Source organism: Adiantum capillus-veneris, chromosome 17 (assembly GCF_014529385.1).
Source record: "Adiantum capillus-veneris isolate H3 chromosome 17, ASM1452938v2, whole genome shotgun sequence".
Lineage (NCBI taxonomy): Eukaryota > Viridiplantae > Streptophyta > Polypodiopsida > Polypodiales > Pteridaceae > Adiantum > Adiantum capillus-veneris.
This window is the reverse complement of record NC_140947.1, coordinates 30,323,428-30,350,922: the sequence shown is the minus strand read 5'-3', so window position 1 is coordinate 30,350,922 and position 27,495 is coordinate 30,323,428. Positions and strand designations below refer to the sequence as shown.

The window sequence follows — 27,495 nt, the reverse complement described above, 5'->3', positions numbered from 1 at the left end:
TTCAAAGAGGAGTTTTCACCAACTTATGGAATCCCGTTCGATGGGGCCAGGGGACCTAAAGACTTTAAAACAAAGCAAGACTACACACACAACCCTGCGTAGAAACTGATGACGTGGCAGTTGTATGGACACCCCGCAATTTGCGTTGACATACTGACATGGCAGGTTTACGAAATTGCGCGTTTCACGTTGGTGGATGATGACATGCCAGGCTGTACGGAAATCCCTGAAATTGCGAGCTGCTTTTTGGAGGCTAGATGCTTTTAGAGTTTGATGCTTTTCATGTAACTGCATTTGAGAGGCCAAGGGCCTTTAAATATGAGCCAAGGGATCATTCTTTGGCATGCTTCTGCGTGGTGGTGCAGGGATTGGAGTACTGGCGTTGTACTGAGTTCAAGCAATAGAAAGAAATACCGAAATGGGCGTCAACGTTCAGGGCTAGTGCTCTCTCGGGGTGGAATTCCGCCACTCCGTGTCTTGTGTGGCGTGCATCTCTTTTAGTTCAGTGTTATTTGAAGTGCTTAAAGTCGTTCAGTCTGTTCTTTTCCGTTGGCACGTGGTGCCCGTCCCCATGACAGTACTAAACTTTGCAGAGCATGGGGAAAAGTGCGCGACCAAGAAGCCCTTATATTCTTTGATGGAGGAACCAAGGCCAACTTCATTTCAACCAAATTGGTGGCTCAACTTGGAATTACGCCCGAGGAAATGAGGCCACCAGCCGAGACAGTTCTAGTGGCGCCCAGACGGGATGTTGCCATTACACCTGTCATTGGCAAACTTCGATTGCATTGTCAGGGATATTTAGGGCACGAGGACTTTTACATCATGCCTTTGGAAGGGTGTGACGTCCTCCTAGGAATCCCTTGGTTCCGTAAGAATAGCGTCGTGGTCGATTATAGGGCAAGGAAAGCCATCTTGAGGATGAGAGAAGGCAAAGAAATTGTACTTGATGTAAAACTAAAGGGCGAGTCCGTTTCACTTGTATCGGCTTCAACCGTTTCCAAACTAATAAAATCCAGTCTTTTTGTTTACTCGATCTTCTTGAAAGAATTAAATGATAAGCAAGGGCAAATATTTCAGACCTTGAAAAGGAACAGCACGTTTTTTTGCAAGCCCAGGCTGAGTATTTCTGTGAAGGCTTGCTAGGCGAGTTACCTCCTTCATGTCCTGAAGTGTAATGTGCAGCGGAAGTGAATGATGATGTATGCTCAGGATGTGTGCTCAATACGTGCTCAAGGTTCCTTTTATTGGAAGGGAAGGGAGAGCCTTCCTTGTCTTAATGAGAGATTGTGCAATGACCAAAACAAAAGAGAGTGGACACTGTGAGAGAAAGTGCAGAGAGAGAGAGAGAGAGAGAGAGAGAGAGAGAGAGAGAGAGAGAGAGAGAGAGAGAGAGAGAGAGAGTACGCGAGTCTGATCTTCACATTCCTCTTGGTTCCTCTCAGCGCTTGCTTGAGGAGTGGCCTCAGGATGCTTATCTCGTTGCTAGACAGACAGAGCTCACAGAGGAGATTCGTCGCATACAGGAGGCTAGGTCTGAGTTCACTCATCATGCTTCAGTCTCTCATTGGATAGCTAAAGTCGATCGAATGAATAAAGACTTCTTTGCTGCACATAAAGAGCGCCCTCCTGGCGCCACCCTTCGGACTTTGTGTGATGCTCAGGGGACACTACATCTATATCCTGATGTTATTCTTGATATGTCTGCCGATTATTTTGAGACATTGTTCACTGCTGATGTATGCACTACTGAGGTTTTACTTGCCCGTGAACAAATCTGGCATCACACCCGACACCGTTGTACAGACACTATGGCAGAGATCTTGTTGGCAACTTTTACACTTGCAGAGCTCCATGATGCTATCGAGAGTCTTCATCCAACCTCCTGTCCAAGAGAGGATGGCCTCACTAGAGCTTTCTTTTTTACTTATTGGGATGTATTGCATATACCACTGCTTCGCGGTTGTCAAGACATCTTTGCATCAGGGTAGATGCATCCGGATCTTTGTTCAGGTCTCATATCTCTTATTCCGAAAGGGGGCGACACCACTCAGCTCCACCAATGGAGACCTATTACTCTACTCCCTTCGGTCTATAAGATATTAGCATTACTGATCAGCCATCGCTTGCGACCGTTCTTACCAGATATTATTCATACTTCTCAGACTGGCTTTGTCATGGATCGATGCATACTGGATAATATCTTCACTTTTTATGATGCAGTAGAGTGGGCCAGATCATCTTCTGAACCGCTCCCTTTTTTCATCCTTGACTTCGAGAAAGCATATGATCATGTTGAGTGGGACTTTCTCGAAGGATCATTAGCCAGGATGGGTTTCCCTTTGAGATGGATCTCCGGCATTTCTGCTCTCTTCAGGACCGCAAGCAGTGCGATTACTATTGGTGGCCGTGTCAGTCGCAGTTTTGAGCTTTCTCGATCTGTCCGTCAGGGATGTCCTTTAACAGCATATGTGTATCTGTTTGTAGGAGAGACTATGTCCGATTTTCTTCATGCTCAGAGTCATGCATTTCGTGGTTTGGCCATGCCAGTACCTTCAGCTTCGGACTTTATAGATCAGGAGTTTGCTGATGACACTATGTTGATGTTGCGTTATTCGCTAGCTGCACTTGATGCCATGCGGGAGGCCCTCAAAGTTTTTTGCATTGCAAGTGGTGCACGCATTAATTGGCATAAATCCTATGGGTTACTGGTTGGCAGTGATGACATACCTACTTGGGGGGTAGCTGATGGTTTCACTTGGTTGCAGTCGGGTCAGACATGCAGATATCTGGGCTTTCAGATTGGATTTGATGTTTCCTCACAGCAGCAGTTTGCACCTGTACTGCAGTCTATTCGCAGGAAGCTATGTCATTGGTCTTCACGTCATCTGTCATTGGCTGGCCGTGCATTGGTCGCCAACCAGGTCATTCTGGCTACAATATGGTATACGGCCTCTTGTTGGATGCTACATTCTGGTGTGATAGCTCAGCTCCGCGGACTAGTGCGGAACTTTTTATGGAGTGGCACAGATGGGACTACTGATACTCGTGCTCGAGTTCGATGGTCCACGATTATTCGTCCTAGGTCAGAAGGAGGCCTTGGCATTATTGATCCAGAGTTATAGAGCCGCGCTCTTCTTACCAAGCTTATTGTTCGGGGCCTTTTTCCCGGGCAAGAACCTTGGAAGATGCTTCTTCAGGCCGCTATTTGCACTGCGACTCCACGTCTCGGCACTAGAGATGGTCATACTTGGCATACAGGGTATCGTTTTCTCTTTACAAATGCTCCCTTGTCCACCAGCACCCTATCACCCTTCATCCGATCGCTCCTTCAGATTTGGGTTTCCATGCGACGGGCTATCATACGATCACCTCACTAATGTCGTGAGGAGATTGAGCACCAGCCTCTCATTTGGAATGATGCAGTTCTTGATTCTTCGGTTACCCCCCCTCGTCAGCTTGGAGAGAGGACTCATTGATTGGGCTGCTTGGGACACTGGCCCTGCTGCCTCTATGCGGTTGTTTCATGAGACACGTATGCTGGATGCAGATTTTGTGGTAGAACATTATAACATTGGTCGTGGGGTGACAGACAGACTGCTTGAGATTGACTCCGCCGTTCCTTCACAGTGGGATGCAGTTATGCGAGGCATGGTTCAGATGCCTCCACATTGTGGCTGGGAAGGCCTCTTTGCTCAGAGCACTCTCTTATTAGTTCGTTTAGACACCATGCTGTTCACAGTTGACACTGACTACTCACAGGGGATTCATCGTAGATTGACATATGCTACCACCTCTCCACACCTTGTCTACCCCGGCGCTCGATGGGCGGCCATACGAGTAGTTGGCTTCCGTGGGAAGCGTCGTTGTGTTGACCCCTGTTTCGCCTCTGCTGATGCTGCACTTTGGAGGCTTTGGGTGTGGGAGGGTCATGCCCTATCTCAGCTTTATTGGGACCCCAGAGAGTGGCATTGGCCTCACTCTAACCCCACTGGTGCACCAGTATCATTCTTTGAGTACACTGTCATAATTGGAAGATTAGCATTGATGCGACATCACCCAGAGCAGCCCACTCGTATGCATTTCTGGTTACATTCAGGTCTCTCCCATGCCTATCTACAACAGTTTTGGTCAGCCATCTGGGATTTACATGCGGCTCGTCGTATTTCTTTTTTCATGTGGATGATTGCACATGCAGGACTTCCAGTTGGGACTTGGTTAGCTACAATGGGTCATGATCCGTTATGTACTCGCTATCCTTTGCGACTGCTTGAGTCACCTGCACACTATCTTTGGTCATGCTCAACTTCTCATGCAGTGTGGCTAGCACTTTGCTTTTTACTCAGCAGAGCTCGTGTTCAGCATGGATTTCTCACTTGGGGATCTGTCTGATGGTTGATGCGGATGCCCAGACCGCATCTTTTCTACGAGGGCTCAGACACAGATCCAGCTCTTATGCTTACCTCGACTGGTTATCGGCGAGGAACTTTGGCTATGTTACCATAGATTGCTTGGCAAGGGGATCCTCAGACACGTGATGAAATATTTTCAGTCATCACTAGCATTACACTATGGAATGTTTGACGAGCTCGTTGTCTACACATTCTCAGTGCGGCTCCACAGCTCCTTCAGGATACCCTCACTACCATCTGGCTGGACATCATTCACACCCTGATTTGGCAGTGGGATTCTTCCTCAGGTACATCTCGAGCAGCCGAGGCTCGTCGCTTTGCCTTCCTTAGGCGTTGGGCCCGATCCCCACTCTTCTTCACACTTACAGGTAGCCAGATTACATGGCATTATGCTCCCCCTCGGTGGTTTCTCCTCCACTCATCACACAGACCACCATGAGATTGTTCTAGTCGAGCTGTCACTATAGTGGCTCTCACCCTTACATACAGCTTGTACACCCCACGTGATAGGCTATTTTGGCATCCGCTGGGGATTATCTTATACTCAGTAATATACAGCCCTGATTTTTTCCAAAAAAAAAGGAAAAGAGAGAGAGAGAGAGAGAGAGAGAGAGAGAGAGAGAGAGAGAGAGAGAGAGAAATGAAATGTTATATTAACGTCTTCAAAAGGCCAAAGTGACCTATGAGACCAGAAAGTTACAATGTGGTGGATCTGATACAAAGTCAGAGTAACAAAATAACAACGTAACAAAACAAAAATACTATGGAATCGTAAGCTGCTCGATGTGAACTAAGCAAAGTAAGCAGCTGGCTGGGAGAGCTAAATAGCTAAATCACAGGAGATCAAGCATTGGTCCTCATCAATCTCCTCCATGGTCAGTAGTCTGACCGGGCATCGTGCATGCCTGGTTAGAGTGATCCGAATCGTCTAATGCAGCCTCCGTCGATGCAGTGTAGTCCTCCGCAGTCGTGGGCATTTGGATCTCCCCAGCTCAAGCGCTGGGTCAATCAGTGTGTCTCTGGTGTGAGACGAATGTGAGCTTTGCTATGGAAGTAGCTTTTCTGGCTGTCCAGTGTCTGCTCTAAAGAACTTTGTGATCTGTCTCTGAGATTGTTGGAATTAGGGTTGCAGAGAAACGCACAGCTTGGAGAAGACGAAGGAAGCTCAAGGCACACAATAGAGAGTGTATTACTTAGTGTGCAATGGAAAGATAGATAGCCCTAGAGTGATGGGCGTATATACAATGCACGGGGGAAAAAACCTCCTAAAGAGGGAAAAATGCCCCAGTGGTCCTAGTGTGTTCACACACATCACTGCCACATGTATATGGTAACAAATCCCCCCTCGAGTGATGCGGTGAACGAGCACATGAGTAAAGGGAAGTGCCACGCCCTGAGGACATGATCAATCCACAAAGGCGAGTAAGCCCAAAGCTTTGCGGAAAGCTTCAAGCTTCTCACGAGACAATGCCTTTGTGAAAAGATCTGCAAGGTTGTCCTGAGTTGGCACATAAGCCAAGCTGATCTCTCCTGCTGAGAGCCTCTCCCTGACATAGTGGTAATGCACCTCAATGTGCTTTGTGCGAGCATGAAAAACTGGGTTCCTCGCAATTGCCAATGCGCTCTGACTGTCAGTGTAGATAGTGTTGGCAGTGTCTTGTCCAACACCCAAATCAGCCATAAGGCGTCTGAGCCATACACACTCAACTGTAGCTGTGAAGACTGCCCTGTACTCGGCCTCACAACTTGAAGTGGCCACAGTAGGTTGCTTCTTGCTCAACCATGATATCATGAACTGCCAAGCATGAAACAAAAACCACTTGTGGACACTCGCGTGTCAAAACAACCAGCCCAATCTGAGTCCGAAAAAGCATGTAAGTCTGGCGGCAATCATCCCCCCTTGGGATAAAACAAGCCAAGATGTAAAGTGCCACTAAGGTAGCGGAAAATCCTCTTGACAGCTTGCCAATGCTTAGACCCTGGGCTATGCATAAATCTGTTGACCTGTGAGACTGCAAACTGAATATCTGGCCTCATGTTGCATACATAAATGAGGCAGCCAACAGTAGTTTGGTAAAGAGTGACATCAGCAGGATCACCAGCATCATGTAGACTCAATTTCAAACGTGTTTCCATGGGAGTGGCAATAGGTTTGCAATCCTCAAGTCCAAAGTTACATAGCAATGTTTCTATGTAACTTTTCTGACACAAGGAAATACCACCATCACACTACTTACATTGTATATCCAAGTAATGATGCAACAGCCCCAAATCTTTCATCTTGAAAGTAGCATTCAAAGCAGTCTTAAATTCAGCAATATGTCTCTCATTTGGTCCAGTGATCAGCAAATCATCGACATAAAGAACCACAATGACAAGTACATCACCCTCACGCTTTACATACAATGTGCTTTTTGTTGGACTGTTACGAAAGCCTTGTTTAACCAAATGAGTGTCAGCTTTCTCATACCAAGCACGAGGAGATTGCTTCAACCCATACAAAGCCTTCTTACATCTGGACACTTTGTCCTCTTGTCCTTTTATGACAAAACTGGGAGGCTGCGTTACATACACTTCCTCAAATATGTCACCATTCAAGAAAGCAGTAACAATGTCTGATTGATGTACATCCCAACCAAAATGAGCTGCCAATGCACATAGAAAACGCACAGTAGTCATACGACAAGTGGGAGCAAAAGTCTCTTCTTAATCTACGCCTTTTTGCTGTGCATAACCCTTTGCAACAAGTCGAACCTTATGGCGATCGATCTCACCATCCGGCTTGCGTTTCAACTTGTAAACCCACTTCGTACCAATGGCCTTTTTGCCAGGAGGCAAATCACATAAGTCCATGTGTCATTTGCTATAAGTGCATCATATTCTGATTGCATGGCAAACATCCAATTTTCTGAATTCTGTGCTTCATCAAAAGACAGAGGCTCCTCAACATCATGTAAGCTAGACACAGCCAAAGCATAACAATCTGATGCATAAGATGCATGGCGAGAGCCTGAACGAGTACGACTAGACAAAGGTGCATCCAATTTACTGTCAAGCAAAGTGTGCACCAGCCATTTTGGCATACCTCTAGCCTGCTCATTTTCAGCCCTTTCCTCATCAAGTACATCATGTACATTTGCATCAGTAATAGGCTGATCTGTAACATTTTCAAAAACGCCCATAGGTTGTACATTTGCCTCATTGGAACTTACATTCGTATTTCCACCACTGAAAAGAGGCAGCAAAGTGTCATAAATGTTCTGTGAGCTTACATTACTGTCTCTAGTACATGACAGATCTTCCACAAACACTACATTCCGTGAAACGAGAATACGTTTTGATACAACCTGTGACCTTTGCTTTCAGCACTATAACCAACAAAAATACATTCGACAGCCTTATCATCCAATTTTCTGCGCTGCACTTGTGGCACCAAAGCATATGCCAAACAGCCAAAAACACGCATGTGCTCAATAGAAGGCTTTCTATCATGACATGCTTCATATGGAGTAATAGAATGCAAAGCTTTCCTAGGACACCTGTTTAGTACATAAGTGGCACACATGATGGCCTCAAGCCAAAAAGAATGCTGCAAAGCTTGACTTTTGACCATACACCGTGCCATTTCCGTCAGTGACCTGTTTTTCCTCTCAGCAACACCATTTTGCTGAGGTGCATAAGGGACTGTACATTGGTGTTTTATCCCACGACTAGCCAGAAATGCGTTAAATTCATGAGACATATACTCCCTCCCTCGATCGGAACGGAGGGTGCCTATAGTACATTTCGAGACATTTTCAGCCATAGCCAGAAATTGTTTGAAGCACATAAAAACTTCGGACTTCGCTTTAAGCAGAAATACCCATGCATGCCTGGAGTATTCATCAATGAAAGTCACGAAGTACAGGTAACTGCCCAAGGACGGAGTTTGCATGGGCCCACAAACATCACTATGCACAAGCTGCAACCTGCATGTGGCCCGAACTGAACCATCCTTTGGAAACTTAGAACGCTGCATCTTACCCAAAATACAGCCTTCACAAACATGTTTGACAGGTGCTTCATGAGGCGGCAAATAAGCAACCATATCAGATTTCTGCAAACGCAGCAAACTGGCAAAATTCAGATGACCAAAACGTGCATGCCAAAGTTTTACATCTGAAATAGCCCTTGAATCTACAACAGCATTTGCACAATTCTGTCCACACTTGTCATACAAAGTGAGCTTATACAGCCCACGGCACAAAAGGCCAGATGTGACAATTTCATCACCAAAACTGAGATCATAAACTGTACATCTGTCATCCACAAATTTGACTATAAGTCCAAGTCTAGGAAGTGCGGATACAGACAATAGATTCTTTTTTATCCCAAGTAGATAAAGTGCATCAACAAGTGTGAAGGAACTACCATTAGCAGCAGTGAGCACAATCTTTCCAACTCCCTGAACTTGATAAGAGGCATTGTTGGCACAAGTGATTGAATTCCCATGAGGGACAGACTCGAGAGAGGTAAACAATTCACGATGTGAGGTAATGTGCTTTGTAGCACCACTGTCGAAATACCGCACATGTGAATCTGCAGCAACTGACAAGCATGCATCATGAACAACAGAATTGTAAGTGCACTCTGCGCTAAAAGCCCATTCTGCATCAACATCAGCAATACAGTCTCCTTTCAGAGAAGACTCAACAATGACTGCATTTGTAGTGGAACCAGCATTTGCAGTGGAACCACCCTCTTTCTTGTTAGCCTCTTTGGCCTTCAACTTAGGACACGACTTGATCAAGTGATCATTAGCTTTACAATAATGGCAACACATCTTCTTTTTGTCCTTATCACTAGAATTTCCAGACGAATTGCTGCCAGCAGAAGCATTTGGAATAGAATTTTTGCCACTCGCAGCAGAACCATAAGAAGTGGCTGCATTACTGTTACCACCCTTTCTTTGAGAAGCAATAAAAGCTTGTTCAACTGCACGCTGTCTAGTCCTGTTTTTTCTAGAAAGTGACTCTTGCAACAGCAATGTGCATAATGCATCAAACTTGACAACTTCAGGATTTCCTTGGGTCATCAGTCTCCAAGTACTAGCAAAAGTCTGGTAGGAATCTAGTAAGGCATCAAGAACAGTCTGCACAAGGGAACTGTCTGAAATGACTTCACCTGCAGAAATAAGTTGCTCATTGATATCCTTGACACTAGCAAGGAAAGTGTCCATATCATCTTCTTCATGCATAATCTTTGACTCCAGCTCTTTACGCAACAAAGCAATTTTAGCCTCATTGCGGCTTGCATAAAGAGCTGCTAGAATATCCCAAGCCTGTTTTGCAGATTTTGCTGAACGGATGTGAGGAACAATGGTGCGCTTCACAGACAACGCAATCAAAGCATGAGCCTGCGCATCCTTAACATCCCAACGAGCTTGTTCTGCCGTAGGCAAAACAACTCTAACAACAGCAATCCTTGCAGCAAGACCTGCAACATCCTCAACATCGCCTACATCCTCAAAACCAGGACGCACATCAATGCCCTGCACAATATTCCAGACGCCCTTTGACACAAGAACGTGTTGCATCATATAAGCCCACATAGGGTAATTGTCCCCATCCAACCTTTCCTCAGCAGCAAACATCTTGAACACATCTATGTTGTTGTTGTCAACCATGGTACATGCTGCACTTGATGTGAAAACTGCCCGAAAATAGGAGAAACGGAGCGGGAACAACACGTGCTATATAGCACAAACCGTAGAAGAGTGTAAGGCACCTGTGATGCAGAAAACGGCACTGACAGAAACTCTGCACAAAATGACGAAATAGCTTGTGCAATACTTCCTGTAGTGGAAACGGAGGCAGAAATGAGCCCAAATCAAAAATCTGAGCAGACCGAGCTCTACAAGTCTTCCCGAAGTATTTGTCGACCTGCGAACGCTTGCCAAAGCTCACTGAAATCGGAGAAAGTGAGCAGGCGTGTACTGGAGCAGTTTGCGACTATGCCCGGGAGGACGCAACTTCCTCTGATACCAATTGTTGGAATTAGGGTTGCAGAGAAACGCACACAGCTTGGAGAAGACGAATGAAGCTCAAGGCACACAATAGAGAGTGTATTACTTAGTGTGCAATGGAAAGATAGATAGCCCTAGAGTGATGGGCGTATATACAATGCACGGGGGAAAAAACCTCCTAAAGAGGGAAAAAATGCCCCGGTGGTCCTAGTGTGTTCACACACATCACTACCACATGTATATGGTAACAGAGATTGGCTAGCCTCTCCACTCATCAGGCTATCTCTGTGTCTACACAGCTCGAGCAAGAACAAATGTCACAAAGTGATGACGTGGCTGTCCGAAACCCTAATTTCTGCCAGAAACCCTAATTGCAAAAACCCTAACCCTACGGTAGAAATGACACGTGGCAGCAATACGGACGTCCGGAAATTGCGGCGGAATTGGCACTGGATTTACGGCAGCTTTTTGACATGCTTTTCCTACACATATTAGCAAGGGGGAGAGAGAGAGAGAACTTTGAATTGCTTTATTTGCTAAGTAGTGGCATGAGAGAGAAAAGCAAAAAGAATTGCTTTATTTACAAGCTTTTGAGCTTTTGATTTTCAGTTTTTGGGGCTCTGCTTTTGGCAACCCTTGTAACCTTTAAATACACGGGTAGGCCTCTCACAACTCAGAGCATCTGGACGCAGAGTCTGAGTGTGAGCGCCTGCCTGCTCTCTTGTACTTTGAATTCAGATTAATACAAAAAGAAATACCGAAAGGGGCGTCAGTCTTTGGGGCCAATATCTCTATGCATGGAACTCCGCTGGGCCAGTGTGAATCAAGTGTGAATTGTGAAATGTTTTGAAGTGGTTATTTGGTGCTGTCGCGGTAGATTCTTGACTTGGAGTGTCGAAGTCTGTTACAGTGGTATCAGAGCACGGCTGATTTCTCTTTTACGGGAAATCCGATCCCAAAATTTTGTTCCGCAGCACCTATGGCTTCACGCAAGGATCAGTCGACTCCCTCTGCATCCGGAGATGCAGCAAGGGATCACAACAAAGATTCTGGCATGGAGTATGGCCCGCCTCGGCCTACTCAGGCGGAGCGACGACAGATGGAGTGTCGTCAATTGATCGGCGATGCAACAAAGATGATGCTCAATTTTGCGAAGAACCCAAAATTTGCAAAATATATGAGCGAGACTTCTTTTCAGGAAGTGCATGCGCAATGGCAGAAAACCACAACACTACCCCCAAAACCCGCTCTCAAGAAACCTTCTGCTCACAAGAAATATTCAGAGAAGGAAATAGAAGAGATGGTTGATGCACGGATTGCTCAGCTTTTTGACGCGCAAAACAAAAGCTAAAAAGCACGGCAAAAAGCAGAAGAAAGGCACTGACTTCCCGGGTTACTTGGGTCGTCAGTCGACATTTGAAAAGGCAAAGAAACAGAAGAAGCGTGTTCGATTTGAAGAAGTACCCAGTTCTTCTTCTTCTTCTTCTTCTTCTGACAGTTCTTCTAGCTCATCTGACTTGAGCGAAGAAGACTGCAAAGGCAAAAAGCGAAGCAAGAAACAACGCTTCGGAAAGGGCAAGAAAAAGGCAAAAAAGTCTAAATCTCGCCCAGTGAGTGATAGTTCTACAGAGGACTCGTCTACAGATAGTTCAGACTCTGATGATAGTAACTTTTATGCAAAGAAGAAGAATTTTTATAAAGCCAACCAGTATGACTTTCTGAAAGACAAAAGCAAGAAAGTCCGAGAGTTTAAGGAAGGTGGACAGTCAATTAAGTTTGACACGTTTTCGGGATATAAAGATGCTTCGAAGGCTTTGTCTTTTGTACAACAGTTTGAAATCGCTTTTGCGGGAGGATGCTACTCAGAGCACTCTAAGAGTCGGAGAGCTGCTTCTTACTTTAAGGGGAATGCTCGAACTTGGTGGTCCATGCTTCTTTTAAACAATCTGGAGAGTGGTCCAAAACCCTCTCTAAACAAGCAATGGAAGTGGCCTCGTATCTCGTAGTAGACGGGGCAGTGGCATGTGTAATGCACAACTCTGTCTCAAGCTCCATGTCAGACAAGGGGCATGTCTTGGCCTCTGCTGGTACTCCGCTGTATCTCCCAGTCTCAATCTGTAGCTGGTGAGAAGATGTGCGTATCTGGCCAATAACACATCGTATCCCATGAGACAGGTGGGTGTCCATGTATCTAGGTCTCGTCACAAAACCGTCCTCTTTAAGCTTGAGAAGATGCTCTCTATAGAAAACCATCTTCGTGCCCAGCTCCTGTGCTGGCCGTATCCATGTCCTCCTGGTGTCTACCTGAGTCAAGTCTTGGGGGATGAGCCTGGTGATCTCGGACTGTGTAAGAGTGAGAGATGGTGCATCCAGTGAGTACTGGAAGGGTGGCAACCTGTCTATGCTGAACCCATGCGCCTGAAACCATGATGTCATCTCCCCATACCAGCATGCTGTATCTCCTTGCATGGCTAACTATTGAGAGGACTCAAGTGCAAGGCGGACATATCTCTCTCTGGGAAGTTCTCCATAGTCTCGTGGCCGTATCTGAGTGTAGGTGCTGACCTCCTGATCCACTGTGGGGTGGTATTAAACACCATAACCTTGGGTTGACAGACAACCCACTTTCGTGGGCAAACCTATGCAAAGCATCCAAGTGACGTTGCATCTCCTCCGGAGAGTCGGAGATCAACACAATCAGGCTGGGTGTGTGGAAATGACTCTACTGCTGCATCATGTAATGTCTGTGTCAGTATAGTAGTAAGCTCCTCCAGAGGTCGTCCTGGCTCCTCAATGCGAGAGAGAGAGAGAGAGAGAGAGAGAGAGAGAGAGAGAGAGAGAGAGAGAGAGAAATGAAATGAAATGAAACATTATATTAACGTCTTCAAAAGGCCAAAATCACCTATGAGACCAATTTGTTACAAAATGGTGAATCTCATACCATGTCTGGGTACAAAAGAACTATATACTACTACTAGAATCCATCCTCATCTGCACTCTGGATATTGAGAGAGTATGGCTCAAATCCTCTGCTGTAGTCTTCGTCGATGCTGTGTAGCCCCTCTCCTCAATCGTGGTCGTCTGGATCTCCGTAGCTCCAGTGCTCAGTCGATGAGACTGCCGGTAGTGGTTGAATGAGTGTGGGCTGAGCTCTACAATGATGACTGCTCCTCTTGCTGTCCCATATCTAGTGAGAAGAAATCTGTAATCTGTCTCTGGGACTGTCTCTCTCTATCTCTCCCCAGTAAAGTGTCTATATCTGTGTAACTCAAGTAGATATAGCCCAAGACATCTCTGATCCTCATAATTCATGACCCTAGAGAAAGGACCGAAACCCTCTCTGAATAAGCAATGGAAACGGCCCCGTTTCTCATAGTACAGCGTGCAATGACATATGTAATGTAGCTCTGTCTCTGGCTCTAACTGGCATAAGCGACATACCCTGTTGTCTGCTGGTATCCCTCTAAATCTACCAGTCTCAATCTCGAGCTGATGTGAGGATGTGCATATCTGACCAATGGCACACCGCAAACCATGAGATATATGTTTGTCCATGTAGCTGGGTCGAATCACAAACCCATCTCGTGTGAGGTGGAGAAGATGCTCTCCATAGAAAGCCATCTTCATGCCCAACTCTTGTGGCGGCTCTATCCATGTCCTCCTGGTATCCAGCTAGATCAGGTCCTGACGAATGAGTCTAGTAATCTCCACCCGTGTAAGAGACATCGAGGGTGTCTGAAGAGAGTATTGGAAAGGGGGCAGCCTTTCCATGGTGAAACCATGCGTCTGAAACCATGATGTCATTTGTGCATACTAGCATGAAGTGTCCCCTTGAAGAGCTAACTTTCTGGAAGACTCAAGGGCCAGTCTAGCATGTCTGTCTCTAGTAGTATCCCACAAGCTTTGCACAAATGAGACTGATCTGGTAAGCGCCTCAATCTCCATAGGAGGGGCAGCTAGCTCTACTCGAATGATAGCGTGGGGTACAGAGGCCTTGAGTTTGATCAGTTGAGAGATCATAGATACCAAGGGCCTCTTCATACGTCTCCAACCATCCTGGCCTACAGAAGGTCCCCATGTCTGCACCCCATACAACATAGCTGAGGCTACTAAGGTATCAAAGAGCCATACCTTTGTCCGAGGTTCCTGGAACTGAACCTGCGAACACATCCGCTCCAAGCCTCCCAAGGCCACAAAAGCTCTAGTCAGTCTAGTCTCTGTTGCTCTCCCCAAAGAAAACCTTGGCCCAATGAAGACAACCCCAAGGTAAGTGTATGCATCTGTGTACTCTACAATCTCTTGACCATATGTGAAAGTCTGTGCTGATCTCCTGATCCATTGTGATGTGGTGTTAAACACCATAACCTTGGTTTTACCAAGGTTTACAGATAATCCACTACCTCTGCAAATTTGTGTAATGCATCCAACTGTCGCTGCATACCCTCTGGTGAGTCAGAGATCAACACAATATCATTAGCATATAACAACAATGGGATCCACGTCCCTGCCAGTTGGGCACCTCTTATCACCCTCTTTGTCAATGTAATCAGACACCTCATCAACATACATACAAAATAGAGTAGGAGACAATGGGCAACCTTGTTTCACCCCAATGGTGGAATGTACTAAATCAGATATCCCCTCCGGAGTGCGTACATGTCCCATCATTGATCTGTATAGAGCCATAATCCCCCAAATCAACAGTGTGGGCACCCCCATCTCCTGCAGTCTGCGCATCAATCGAGCTCTCGGTACCATGTCAAATGCTTTGTGGAAATCCACAAAGCTACAATAGATCCGTGTCCCATGTGACCTGCCCTCCTTAATGATGGCTCTGAGTGACAGAATATGATCAAGAGTGGAGAAACCTCTCCTAAAACCGGCCTGACCCTTTGCTCGTACACCCTCACCCTCACCCTCTGCCCAATTACTCAATTGCTGCTCAAGAATGGATGCATACAACCGTGCCAATGTGTGCCCAACCATAATAGTGTGGTAATTCCCAGGCTCTGTAGGATCACGTACTATGAAGATAGGTACAATAGTAGACAACCTCCAAGTCTTCAAGGCCATAACTCTTCTTGCCCACTCTCCATGCCTTTGTGTGTGAAGGCTTGTCCACCCCCATCATGGATGTGAGGCTTGTGACCTCTTTTTCCACATTGTTTATGTCCTTGAGGCCGGGTACCCTCACATGTAGAGCCCGCATCCTCCTCCTTTGTTCCTCTTGGAGGGTCATGTTAATAAGAGTGGGTGTACAAGGAGCTTCCTTACCTTTCCCTTTCTTGGCAACCTCAATCCATTTTTTGGCCTCCTCTACTTTCTTTTGTGTTGCGGAGATGACCGCGGCCGATGACTTCTTCTCCTCACCTTCCTTGATAACCCGTATTTCTTTTCTCATGGTATTCAATTCTTCCATCCTGGATGGCTGAATTTCACCTTCTTCGAGCTGCCCACTTTTTGCTTGTAGATTTCGGATGATGGAATCTTGGATGACCACTTTCTTCTCGAGCGAAGCGATCCTCCTACACATGCCATCTCTTTCTTCAGTCCATGTTTGAAGAATAGTGCTCCTCTCCTTCCTCCACTCTTCAACTTCGTTTCTCCATTCTCTCATTTCCTTCTCTATTGCCGACATCCTTTTCCCTGTCCGCATGAAAGAGGCTTTGTGGGCGGCCGGCAAGGGATGCGTCTTCTTACACGTGGGGTAAGCCGTTGGCACTTCTTCGACGCTTCCCATGATTGAGAGAGAGAGAGAGAGAGCGAGAGAGTCTAAAACAGCAAAAAAATGTAAGAAACTCTAAAAAATAGCAAGAAACGCTTGTGAAACCTTAAATGGTTCTAAATGCTGAGATGCTTGTCAACGACGATGGTGCTTGCGGTCAAGGCTGAGACTGTGAGGCAAATGGACTGAAAACTGAAAACGCTATGGATGCTGATGAGATTCTGCAAGTGCGGCGAGGCTACGGGCTGATCTGCTGTCGTCGGTGATGACGATGACTGAAAACTGAAAAACGCTAACTGAAGGGCTGGTTGAAATCTGAAAACGCTGTCTTGCCGCGATGGACAGGGCGACCGTGACAAGGCTATGTGGCTGGTCTGCTGTGGTACTGCGGCGGGATGCCGATGAAAGAGAAAACGTTGCTGCTGCTGAAAACGCTGAGCAAGACACTGGTTACTGCTGAGAAAAACGCCAGAGCTCCCTTGGTACTGCGGGTGCTACTGCTCAAGAATTAATATAAAAAAAATACCAGAAGGGGTGCCAGACTTTTGGGCCAATATCTTTGGGTACAGAACTACGCCGGGCCGTGTCGTCTCTCTCAGTTGTGATTAAGTTTATTAAATGGTTTTCAGTTTCTTTCACGTGTGTCGTTCCAAATTCTCGACTTGGGGTGTCCAAATTTGCTACTAAACTTACATGAGAGTAGCATGCAGAATACTACAAGCAGAGCAAGTACTATGGTTGTGGAGAGAAGTTGGGCATATTCTTGCAAAGTGTCCAAAGAAAGAAAGGAGGAGATGCTTGAGGACAAGCCAGAGAGTTTTAAGGTGGTTGAGGAGGGAGCAAACAAAGGAATGACACATGGTCTAAACTTACATGAGAGTAGCGTGCAGAAAACTACAAGGAGAGCAAGTGCTATGGTTTCTGGAGAGAAGTTGGGCATATTCTTGCAAAGTGTCCAAAGAAAGAAAGGAGAAGAAGCTTGAGGACAAGCCAGAGAGTTCTAAGGTGGTTGAGGAGGGAGCAAACAAAGGAATGACAAAGGCACGACTTGTTCCAGATTTCATGGGGACGACCTTCGAGCATGGCAATGAGTCCTGAGCGATGGAGAGCGTGGGGCAAGGTATGGGATCAGGAATCCCTAATCCTTCGGACAATGGAGCCAACTCATCTTACTAGATATGGTAGCTCGAGTGGAATTACATGTGAAGAAATGAGACCTCTTTCAAATTCTTCTAAGGAGTTCTGCAGAGCTCAAGGAAAAATTCGGGGCAACACATTGTTGATAAACTTTGGTCTGCAAGCGTTGAGGATTTTATTTCCTCTGAAGAACTGCCTTGGCAGATACCATTCCAGTATGACAAAGAAGCATTAATGTAGCAGGCTATAGTGTCACTTTCAGAGGACACAGTTAGTACAGTTGGTCTAGGCTGATTCACACCGGACGGACCTCTGGGCTGAGGAGTGACACGTGGCAGGGTACCGATGGTGGTCTAGTGGACCTCGTGGCCAGGTCACCACATGGATGACATTTATGACCGTTGGTGGCTCTTTATGGTGAAGCTCTCTCCTATTCTGCTACAGCAGGCTAATGAGCAACAGGCTCAACAAGGGGCCATGGAGCCATTGGCTAGCGTTTTGGCTAAGGTAAACATCAAGTTCCCTACATTCAAAGGACTCTCTTCAGAAGATGCTGACGACCATGCAAGGAGGTTTGTATCTCTCTGTAGGGGTCGTGGTCTTAACAGGGAAGATGCTTATTTGGTACTCTTTCCATCCACCTTGGATGGCTTAGCAGACAAATGGTACAGCCAGTTTGCAGAGAACCATTTTGCAACCTGGGCAGCCTTTGAGGCAACAGTTCTGTGTAGCTTTCAGGCCCGGTGACTACCGGGGGAAGGTGTTGGATGAGTTAGCCAACATGGTGCTTCAGCCAGAGGAGACTTTTGCAGAGCTTATGACTAAGACCAAGTCTCTGGTTGCCAAGCTTCCTCAGCAACCCGGTGAATTCATGGTTAAGAAGTGGGTGGAGAAGGCGCTTCCCAAAAGTTCTCAGCAAAAACTACGAGAGTGTCTCCGACCCGACGCCACTCTGGAGGAGTTCATCGCTGCTGCTACGAGGATAGAGGGGGCTAGGAAGCTGTTCACCAACCCCCCTCACATGGAGACCCCCTCTGTGTTTTTGGAAAGTCCCTCTGATCCTTTAACTTCTTTACGTAGGGAACTAGAAGCCCTAAAGTTACAGCGAGCTCTTCAAGAGGAGAGGTCCTTCTCTCTTAGAGAAGAGAAGCCTCCACATCACAAGGCATTGGAACAGATTAAGTGCGAGCTAGAAGAGCTCAAGTGTCATCAAGAGACTAAGGCTACGGTTTGGTGTAGCTCATGCCGCTCTCCAAGGCACCCTCCACAAGAATTCCCCCTTCGGGTTTACTGCCACTTCTGTGAAAAATCTGGACATGAGGACAAGGACTGTTACTACCTCAAGGGATTGCGACAAATACAACAAAGTCTTGGTCCTGCTCTTCAACAAGGGCCAGCACCTGCATCCAACATGGTTTCGACTTGTGGCCATCCACACCATATGCCACCTTTGCTGACAGCCCCTCCTATGCAAGGTATGCCAAGTACTTTTCCGTCTCAGATCTTTTATCATACCCTTGCTCCGCTCCCTCATCACCTCAAAGCTTCTATGCCTCCACCTCCAACTCAATGCACCAGGAGCAAGGACCACCTCGCCCTTCGACTCGCCCTTTGAATCGCCCTTTTTTGTGCTACAGATGTGAGGAATATGGTCATTACCAAAGCAAATGCCCTCTGCCCGAAGGGTCCCCTCCCTGCCGTCATTGCCCTGATATGAAGGATCACTACAGTAAGGATTGCCCTAAAATACGTGCATCCACAGCTTCGAACCCAAGTCAAAGCCAGACTGAGTTTGCCTTTGCCAAGCTCAATTTGATAGCAGTTAGCACTGTTTCTCAGCCGCCCCCTTCTACCCACATGGTTACCCCTAAAAATAAGCCGCCGCAGTTGGTAGAGGAGCCATCGGGCGTCCTCACCCGGGCCCAGAGAGCCGCTCTCGGTATTAGCATTCCATCAAGTTCAACTTCCCCACACAATCTCGCACTAGTGGATACCCTGTCTGCAACTGTTAACAAGGCATCCCCGAGTGCCATCAAAGAATCCCAATCTTTGCTCTCCGATATTGATGAAGCTTTCTTGGAAGCAGTTTCCGATCTACAGAAGATCAAGGTACCAGAGGAACAACAGGTAGAAAAAGAGAAGCTTACAACAGAGAGAGTCTTGAAGAACACTTTCCAACAAGTGTCCCTCTACGACATGTTGCGGCTAGATGCAAATTTTAGAAGTGACACTCTGGCAGTTATTCAGTCACTTTATCCTGGAGCAGGTCCCAGTGGAGGGCACCTCCGAGTACGACCGTCAGAGTCCTATATGATATCCAATCCTGCTGCTCCACTCACTGATTATAGAAGCCCTCGCCTGACAGTGTCCGTTTTGGGTCAGAAATTCTCAGGAGTGATAGTGGATGGTGGATCTAGCATCAACCTGATGCCCGAGTTCACTATGTTAGCTCTAGGTCTATAGCCTACTCGCCTTGCTCCCTTCACAGTTACATTGGCCGACCAGCGGACAGTCTACCCAGTGGGCATAGTGGACAATGTGCCTCTGCAGGTACAAGACTTTACTTTTAACTTGGATTTCGTTGTGGTTCGTCTTCCCCAGGTTGAGGGCGGATTTCCCTTGCTCATTGGAAGACCATGGCTGCGACACACTAAAGCACTTCATGATTGGGGAAACGACGCAATGTGGATCTATACTTCTGGCTCCTTGATGCAACCCATCCTCTTAGAAGGAGGTATGGATCCAGTGGTGCAGCAAGTTTCTTTGTCAATGGAGACTAACCCTGAACTTGAACAGCCTACTACACCTGATGGGTCAGACGAAGATCTGCTGGAGTGGTTGGAGGGTACCAAATCTATGCCTTGTTATGGAGTCTCTATTCACTCTTTGCATGAAGGTACACCCTCTTCAAATGTTTCCACAATCACTAAACCTAATGAGCCAGCTCAAGAGTTGAAGGTCACAGAAGATATTCCTAATGCGCTCTCGGTGAAAGCCCTCTTGATGAAAGCCTTTGAATTTGGTGAGCCTATGAAAAAGTAAATAAGCGGAAAGAAATCTCCCCTACACGAGTTCACCACCCCTCAAACATCAACCCCTATGGTGTCTGCTTCTCCGACCAGAACAAAGCTCTCCTCTGCGTCTAGCAAACTTCCTTCAGAGAGCCCGTCCTGCAGGATGAATTCCAAGATCATGATAGCTGTCTTGCATGTGATGCTCATTACAGCTGAGTGCTCTTTATTTGCCCCTATCTACCCTTCCCCTCTCCCCCTAGCCCTCGCCCTACCCTTCCCCTCCCCCTCGCCCTCGCCCTACCCTCCCCCTCGCCCTCGCCCTCGCCCTAGTTCGCCCCCTCACCCTCGCCCTACCTTCCCCCCCTCACCCTCGCCCTCACCCTACCCTCCCCCTAGCCCTAGTCCCCCTCGCCCTCGCCCTACCCTCCCCATCACCCCCTCGCCCTACCTTCCCCCTCTTCCCCTCGCCCTCGCCCTACCCTCCCCATCACCCCTCGCCCTAGTCCCTCCCCCTCGCCCCTACCCTCTCCCCCTCGTCCTCGCCCTACCCTCCCCCTCGTCCTAGTCCACCCCTCGCCCTCGCCCTAGTCCACCCCTCGCCCTCGCCCTCGCCCTAGCTTCCCCCTCATCCCCTCGCCCTCGCCCTACCCTCCCCATCACCCCCTCGCCCTAGTGTCTCCCCCTCGCCTCTACCCTCACCCCCTCTCCCCCTCGCCCTCGCCCTACCCTCCCCCTCGTCCTAGTCCACCCCCTTCCCCTCGCCCTCGCCCTCGCCCTCGCCCTACCCTCCCCCTCACCCCCTCGCCCTAGTCCACCCCCTCCCCCTCGCCCTCACCCTACCCTTCTCCTCGCCCTCGCTACCCTCCCCCTCAACCTAGTCCCTCCCCCATCCCTCGCCCCTCGCCCCTACCCACCCCCTCCCTTCCCCTTGCCCCTACCCACCACCTAACATTCTCTCACCCCTACCCACCCAGTCTATCCCTCGCCCCTACCCTTTCCCCCTCTCGTTCCTATCTAGTTTCCCCTTCCCCCTCACCCCTCTCAGCCTCATCAGTTTTTCCCACATTTCAGCCCGCTATCGAGCATTCATCTGTGGCTATCGAGCATTCATCTGGTGGCCATCTTGTTGTTGCTTCTGCAATCATTATGGAGCTTAACCTAAATTGCGGCACTACTTGGACTTATGGTCATCCCTCTTTTGGAGAAGAGTGTTATTGCAATAAGATGAAAGGTTATCTGTAAGCATGGACCAGGTCATTTTTCTATCAGTATGGTTATGGAGGATAAATTAGAGTAGAATCTGTACGTACGTACGGTACCTTTCCGTACGGTACGGTACGGCATAAAAAAAAATTGGGCGTTTTTTGCTCGGACAAATTCCGCTAGGGAGCGCTTCCAGTGAGGCTTATTAGTGTGAAGGGGGGAAGCCTTAGGCTTTTTTAATCGACCACTGTAGCAAAAGAGTCTCTGTTCTGTTACAGAGAAGTCTGCAGAGCAGTGCACAGAGTCCTGCAGAGCCGAGCTACGCGGGTGAAAAGGTACTGCTTCTGCCACCATGCACTCCGTACTCTTTTCTCGCACTCCGTACTTCTCATGTGCGTGCACTCTTTTGCATTTGCAATGTGCAGGATTCATTATGCCGCGTAAAACCAACCCCAACTGGTCGCTCCACACCAATGTTTTGAGGATCATCACGACCACTTCTCAGCAAGGTTCTGGTACACGCTTATGGCAATGCAAGTATTGTGGGGACCAATACACCAGCACTATTACGTGAGTCAAAAAGCACTTGACAGGCATCGGGTGCACTGATCAGATTGGTGCATGTGAGAAAATACCACCACCTTTGAGGGAGCAGCTTATTCAAGAGTATTTTCCTGTTGGTGCTCTTGCTTTGAGAGGTGCTCCCAGCACACAGGATGCTTTACATGATGCTTTTGTTGGAGAGCTGGAGTCTTTAGGTGCGGAGACAGAGGTTGGAGGAGGTTCGGCCTCCATGCAACCCCCTACTTCCAGGAAGAGAGCACGTGTTGGTGGTGAAGGTGAGGATTCCTTGCCACGTGAAAAAGGTACATCTGAAACATCAACGCAGACCACTTTGCCTAGTCGCATCTCTTCTCAGGCTTGGGTGAAAGAGCGTCAGAGGGTGGCAGAGATGGAGATATGTCGCACTCTTATTGAGTGCAACATATCTTTCAATGTTTTGAGCGCAGATCAGTGGAAAAGAATGGTAAAAGCCATTGCACAGGTGGGGCCTACTGAGACATGGACAGGTCTTGATTACACAAAGATGCGCACCACTATGTTAGATGAACAAAAGGCCTTAATTGACAAGGCGCTTACGCCTGTGAAAGCTGGATGGAAGGAGTTTGGATGCACCATTATCTCAGATGGTTGGGCAGACATACGCAAGCGACACATAATCAATATTCTTGTGTCTTCTGCTTTGGGCACCTATTTCTTGCGTGCTGTGGATGCAGGAAAACTAGGGGAAAAGATCACGGCTGAGTTTATTTTTGGTCACATCAAAACAGCCATAGAGGAGGTTGGCAAGGAGAATGTTGTGCAGGTGGTGACAGATAATGCAGCTAATTGCAAGGCAATGGGATTTATGGTGGAGCAACATTTTCCTGGCATAGTGTGGACTCCATGTGCTGCACATTGTTTGGATTTGCTCATGGAGGATATTGGCAAACTTTCATGGGTGCAGCCCATAGTTGCAGATGTAGTCAAGGTCACCACATTCTTTCGCAAGAAACATCAGGCTCTTGCTATCTTCCGCAGCCATAGCACTTTGGATATGGTTCGACCTTCAAAAACCAGGTTTGCCTACATTTACTTGGTTTTACAGAGGCTCTACAAACTTAGAGATCCACTACTACAGACAGTGGTGGATCCAAAATGGCGAGGCATGTCAAGATCGCAGGATGAATCTACAAAATACTTGCAGAGGCGGATCCTTGATGAGAGCTTTTGGCAGGAAGTGCACGCTCTTTCAGTGGCACTCAAGCCAGTCTACGCCCTCCTTCGATTGACGGATATGGAGGGATCGACCTTGGGACTAGTCTATCATCTGTTTATGCAGATGAAAGACCACGTTTCCAAATGCGATCTCTTGACTATTGATCGGTAAGGGTTCCTCATGTTCTAATGGTTGTAACTTGTCTATTTTAACCATCAAGTCTAAGTTATAACAGTTAACTTGTATTGACAAGTTGTTTTGATATTTCAGCCGATCAGATTTATTGGGATGTGTTGAGAGCCGCTGGACTTTCATGAGCTGTCCCATACATGCGATGGTTGCCATGCTTCATCCTCTCTACAGGTCGCCAGAGCTATGGAGTGATACCTTGCTTAGCACAAAACAATCAGAGTATGTTGGGCTCATGTTTTCAGAGGATGATCAGCTTGGGATAGACAAGGAATTCACCAACTACATGAATGGCATTGGCGCTTCTTTCACGAGAGCAGTTTCTTTGAGGAAGGAAGCCACAAAGTATCCTTTGACGTGGTGGCACTCGTATGGGAGAGTTGGTCTTCCCAACCTCTCACGCATTGCTCTTCGTATCCTTTCCCAAGTTAGGAAACTGCCATCCATGATTACATTGTATATATCATTTTAAACTTCTAACTTCATCTTTATATTACTTGACACTTGTCACTCTCTTGCTGATGATTGCGCTCTTGCTTGATCACTGAGCAGGATTGCTCGGCTGCAGCATGTGAGCGCAATTGGAGTGCTTACTCTCTCATACACACGAAGATTCGAAATCGCCTTAGCACTTCTCAGTTGGAGAAGTTGGTGTATTGCAGAGCCAACATGAGGCTCGTGCGGAGTTACCATTCTTTGGGGCAACCCAAACAGGTAATTACCTTGATGTTGGCCACTGTAAACTCAACCTGCAAGCATATGCCATAAATAAGTCAGTTTAACTTTATTTTACTCTTCAACAGGTTGATGCGACAGAGCTGAAAATGGTAGATCCTAGACCAGAGGAGGTGGACTGACAGATTAGAGACGAGCAGGAGCAGATTCTCAGAGAGCTACATAGAGAGCTCGAGAGCGTGGATCGTCGTGTGACTAGATCACGTGCACGAGCTCTTAGCCTTCCTCTACGCACGGTGGGAGGAGATCCAGACACTGTGAGACGAGAGAGTATTCGCAGGGGGAAGCTTCCTATTCGCTCCATTCGCAGGCGAGCGAATGAAGTTGTCCGGCTCATCCATGCAGAGATTGTTGATATGCCTGACGAGGCTTGTGGTGCAGAGGTGCTTGTACCAGAGTTGACATATGCTGAGCCTGACCCTGAGTTTGATGAGGAGGGCAATGTCCTTGATGATGGGGGCTTGCTCTCTACCGACAATTCATCTTCCGCATCTGACACAGACTTTTGAGGCCGCACGTCTTAGTGCACACTGGTGACTTCATGCTTTGGAGGACAGGCTGCAACAGACTTTTATTGTTATTATGGCATTGTAGTATTTCACAGTACTTTGTTTTGGATCTTGATTCAGTTTGTATGGTATATGCCCACTTCTGGCTAATGCCATGGACATGATGTTGAACTTTGTAGTTGTTATTTGGTCTTATGATTTATGGTCATTGGTTTTCTCATTGAGTATTGAATCTTGAGTCATTAAGTTTTTTGATCAATATGTTCATTTTAAGCATTGCATTGTTAATGAGGCTGAATTTTGAAAGGTCTGTGAACTTAAATTTAGTGTAATTGTCTTTTTTTACAAATGGTACGTACCTATCACGTACCTAAAGGTTGGTTCAGTACGGAAGTACGTTCCGTACGTACCTAAACCGTACCGTACACTACGTACCTTTCCACCTTGGGATAAATATGCGATGGATCCAAACCAAGCATACTCTTGCTGTGGAGCTTTATTCTGTTTTGCCAAATGGGATTCTTGGATTATGCAATCATACCGAGTCCCGCCTATTCCAAGTCCTGCCTATTCAAAGGCTTAAGGCGTTTGCAAGCAGTGCAGTGTGTTTAAACTCAACTTTTGGACCTAGAACCTGCTTCAAGAAAGATGTGCAGATGCAGTACCTAATGGTTTTCTTTCACAATTTTATAGTATTTCCTCTCACCGAGACGGTGAGCGGTCTTGTGGCTAAAGCAGGCTACAGTGTCACTTTCACAGGACACAGTTAGTACAGTTGGTCTAGGCTGGTTCACACCGGACAGACCTCTGGGCTGAGGAGTGACACGTGGCAGGGTACCGACGGTGGTCTAGTGGACCTCGTGGCCAGGTCACCACATGGATGACATTTATGAGCCGTTGGTGGCTCTTTGTGGTGGTACATACGAGTAGTAGTGGTTGGTCATCAGATCATCTTCTTCACCTTTGGTCCAGCATCGTCGTCGAGAGCAGTGAGTCTATACAGAGAGCACGTCTTCACCATCCCTGCACATCTAAGCCTCGACACCCCCATTGTACCTGTGAGTCCTGGGCTGGAGCTGAGTGTGCTGCCACGCCAGAGTCTGTATCAGTCTTTGAGGTAGTCGAGTCATTTGTCGGGTCTGCTATTGTGTCTTTGTGAGCTCTGTTGATGTCTATTGTTTCCTTTCTGTTCAGTCTGTTTCAATGAGATTGTCATGCACATTGCACTGAGGACCACCCACTGTAGAGAGCACGACACATTATCCGCGCTGCAATTACTATTCAACATCATGGAAAATTGATCAACCTTCGAGTTAGCGTTGGGACGACTCTCCCATATAAATCTTAATTTGATACTTTGTTTGTAAATATTTTCTATATTTGATACACACTTTGTTTGAGTACTGTTTGAAATTCTTTGAATTCATCGGATATTGAGTAAACCTTTTTGACTTTGCTTGAACTTATTTAGACTTGTCTGAATCTTTGAGATCTGCTTCACTCAGTTTAGACTTGGTACAACGGTTGGAAAGAGTCTTGGACAGGGCATGTGATTAAAAAAATCTGTTCTGAAACTTAAGGTACTGGACATCCATTATAATAGACTTTTAACTAGTCTGAAATACGTCCTTTAATCATCAACTTTACAGACTCGTCGAGTCTGCAAGCAGCATCATAGCATGCAGGAAAAACTACAAGTCTTGTTTTCTTCAAGGATTTTCCAAGTGCTTTTAAGCACAGTTGTATATAGCAGATGATTTTTAACTTGATTTTCAACACACTACCTGTAAATTACAGGCCAGGTGTCAGTTATAACTCAAATTTTATGTGTGTGGTCACACAGAGAAGTTGTAACCACGGCAGTTTGTCAATAAAACAGAAAAACACTGCCAGTGGCGCCTATTTGGGGGCCAACACTCTGCAAGGGGAACTTTGTCTCTTCTGTGTTGTTATACAGTGATCAAGTGTCTTTCCAGCTGTGGAAGGTCTCTTTCCAGTGTTTTTCTCGTTGGCAAGTATTGCCGGCCAGTTACATTGTCTTTCTATACACACTTTAGAGAATCGGTGATAGGGGGAAACCTTGCATCACTCCAATGGTGCTAGCAATGCTGTCAGATGGCCTCTGGAGTAGTCTACTTTGCAAGTGACTCTTTCATACAAAGGATAATCCCCCATATCATATCTTCCAGGACCTCCAAGGATAGGAGTCGCTGGAACAATGTCTCCAAGGGACCGTGTCAAAAGCTCTGTGGAAATGCGGAAATCAACAAATTTACTGGAAAGGCTCCTCCCTCTACTCCCACTTTGCTCTATAAGGCATCTGAGAGTAAAATAGAGAAGTTACGTCTGAAGCTTGCCTATCTTGGTGCTTGCGCTTATCATATTTGCTGAAGTTAGATTCCAAAACTGAGTAATCAGACCCCATAGATCTTGGCCAGCGCATGGCCAATTATGATAGATAGTAGTTGGCAAGGTTCATGTCGTCCTCTGATTTGCAGAGAGTCGGGAGACCCTCAGCCATGGCTGTGTTGAAGATCTGAGCAAGGAAGGGTGACAGGGTCTGGTGGCATAAATGAAAAGCTATTCCTGAAGATCATTATGGTCCGATGCTCTCCCTGCTGTAACATATGTATAGCCTTGCGTACCGTACCCTCGGTGAAGAACTGGGGGCAGCTGGCTGTGGCTTTGTAGGCTGCGGGATAGGGGACTGGTCTGCTAACTGATATAATCCCTCTGCATGTGTTGGGGCCCGGGGGTTAGCTTTTGCAGTTCATGCCAGGCAATGCCAGACTCTACTCACGAGCATAT

General features: G+C 47.0%; 2 protein-coding genes and 1 pseudogene across 2 annotated transcripts in view; 2 read left to right on the top strand and 1 right to left on the bottom strand.

The window, feature by feature from the left end:
- The window catches only part of EMB2763 (ribonuclease II family protein), a 181,982-nt gene that overhangs the window by 105,935 nt on the left and 48,552 nt on the right, over positions 1-27,495 (top strand). The gene's annotated exons all lie outside the window — the stretch shown is intronic.
- LOC147437007 (uncharacterized) lies at positions 10,144-14,586 on the bottom strand (annotated as a pseudogene).
- On the top strand, positions 16,479-25,222 carry LOC147437006 (uncharacterized). Its single transcript, XM_086485861.1, has 6 exons — positions 16,479-16,590; positions 20,175-20,300; positions 21,921-22,004; positions 22,089-23,899; positions 23,996-24,157; positions 24,247-25,222. The coding sequence occupies exons 1-4, from the start codon at positions 16,479-16,481 to the stop codon at positions 23,423-23,425; spliced, it is 1,659 nt and encodes a 552-aa protein (XP_086341987.1). The 3' UTR covers positions 23,426-23,899; positions 23,996-24,157; positions 24,247-25,222.

Coding starts and splice junctions, on each gene's coding strand:
- LOC147437006 (XM_086485861.1), top strand. CDS start 16,479: ATGGACAGGGCGACCGTGACAAGGCTATGTGGCTGGTCTGCTGTGGTA. Junction 16,591..20,174: donor AAACGCTGAGCAAGACACTG/GTTACTGCTGAG, acceptor CTTTGCATGAAG/GTACACCCTCTTCAAATGTT. Junction 22,005..22,088: donor CACGACCACTTCTCAGCAAG/GTTCTGGTACAC, acceptor AGCACTTGACAG/GCATCGGGTGCACTGATCAG.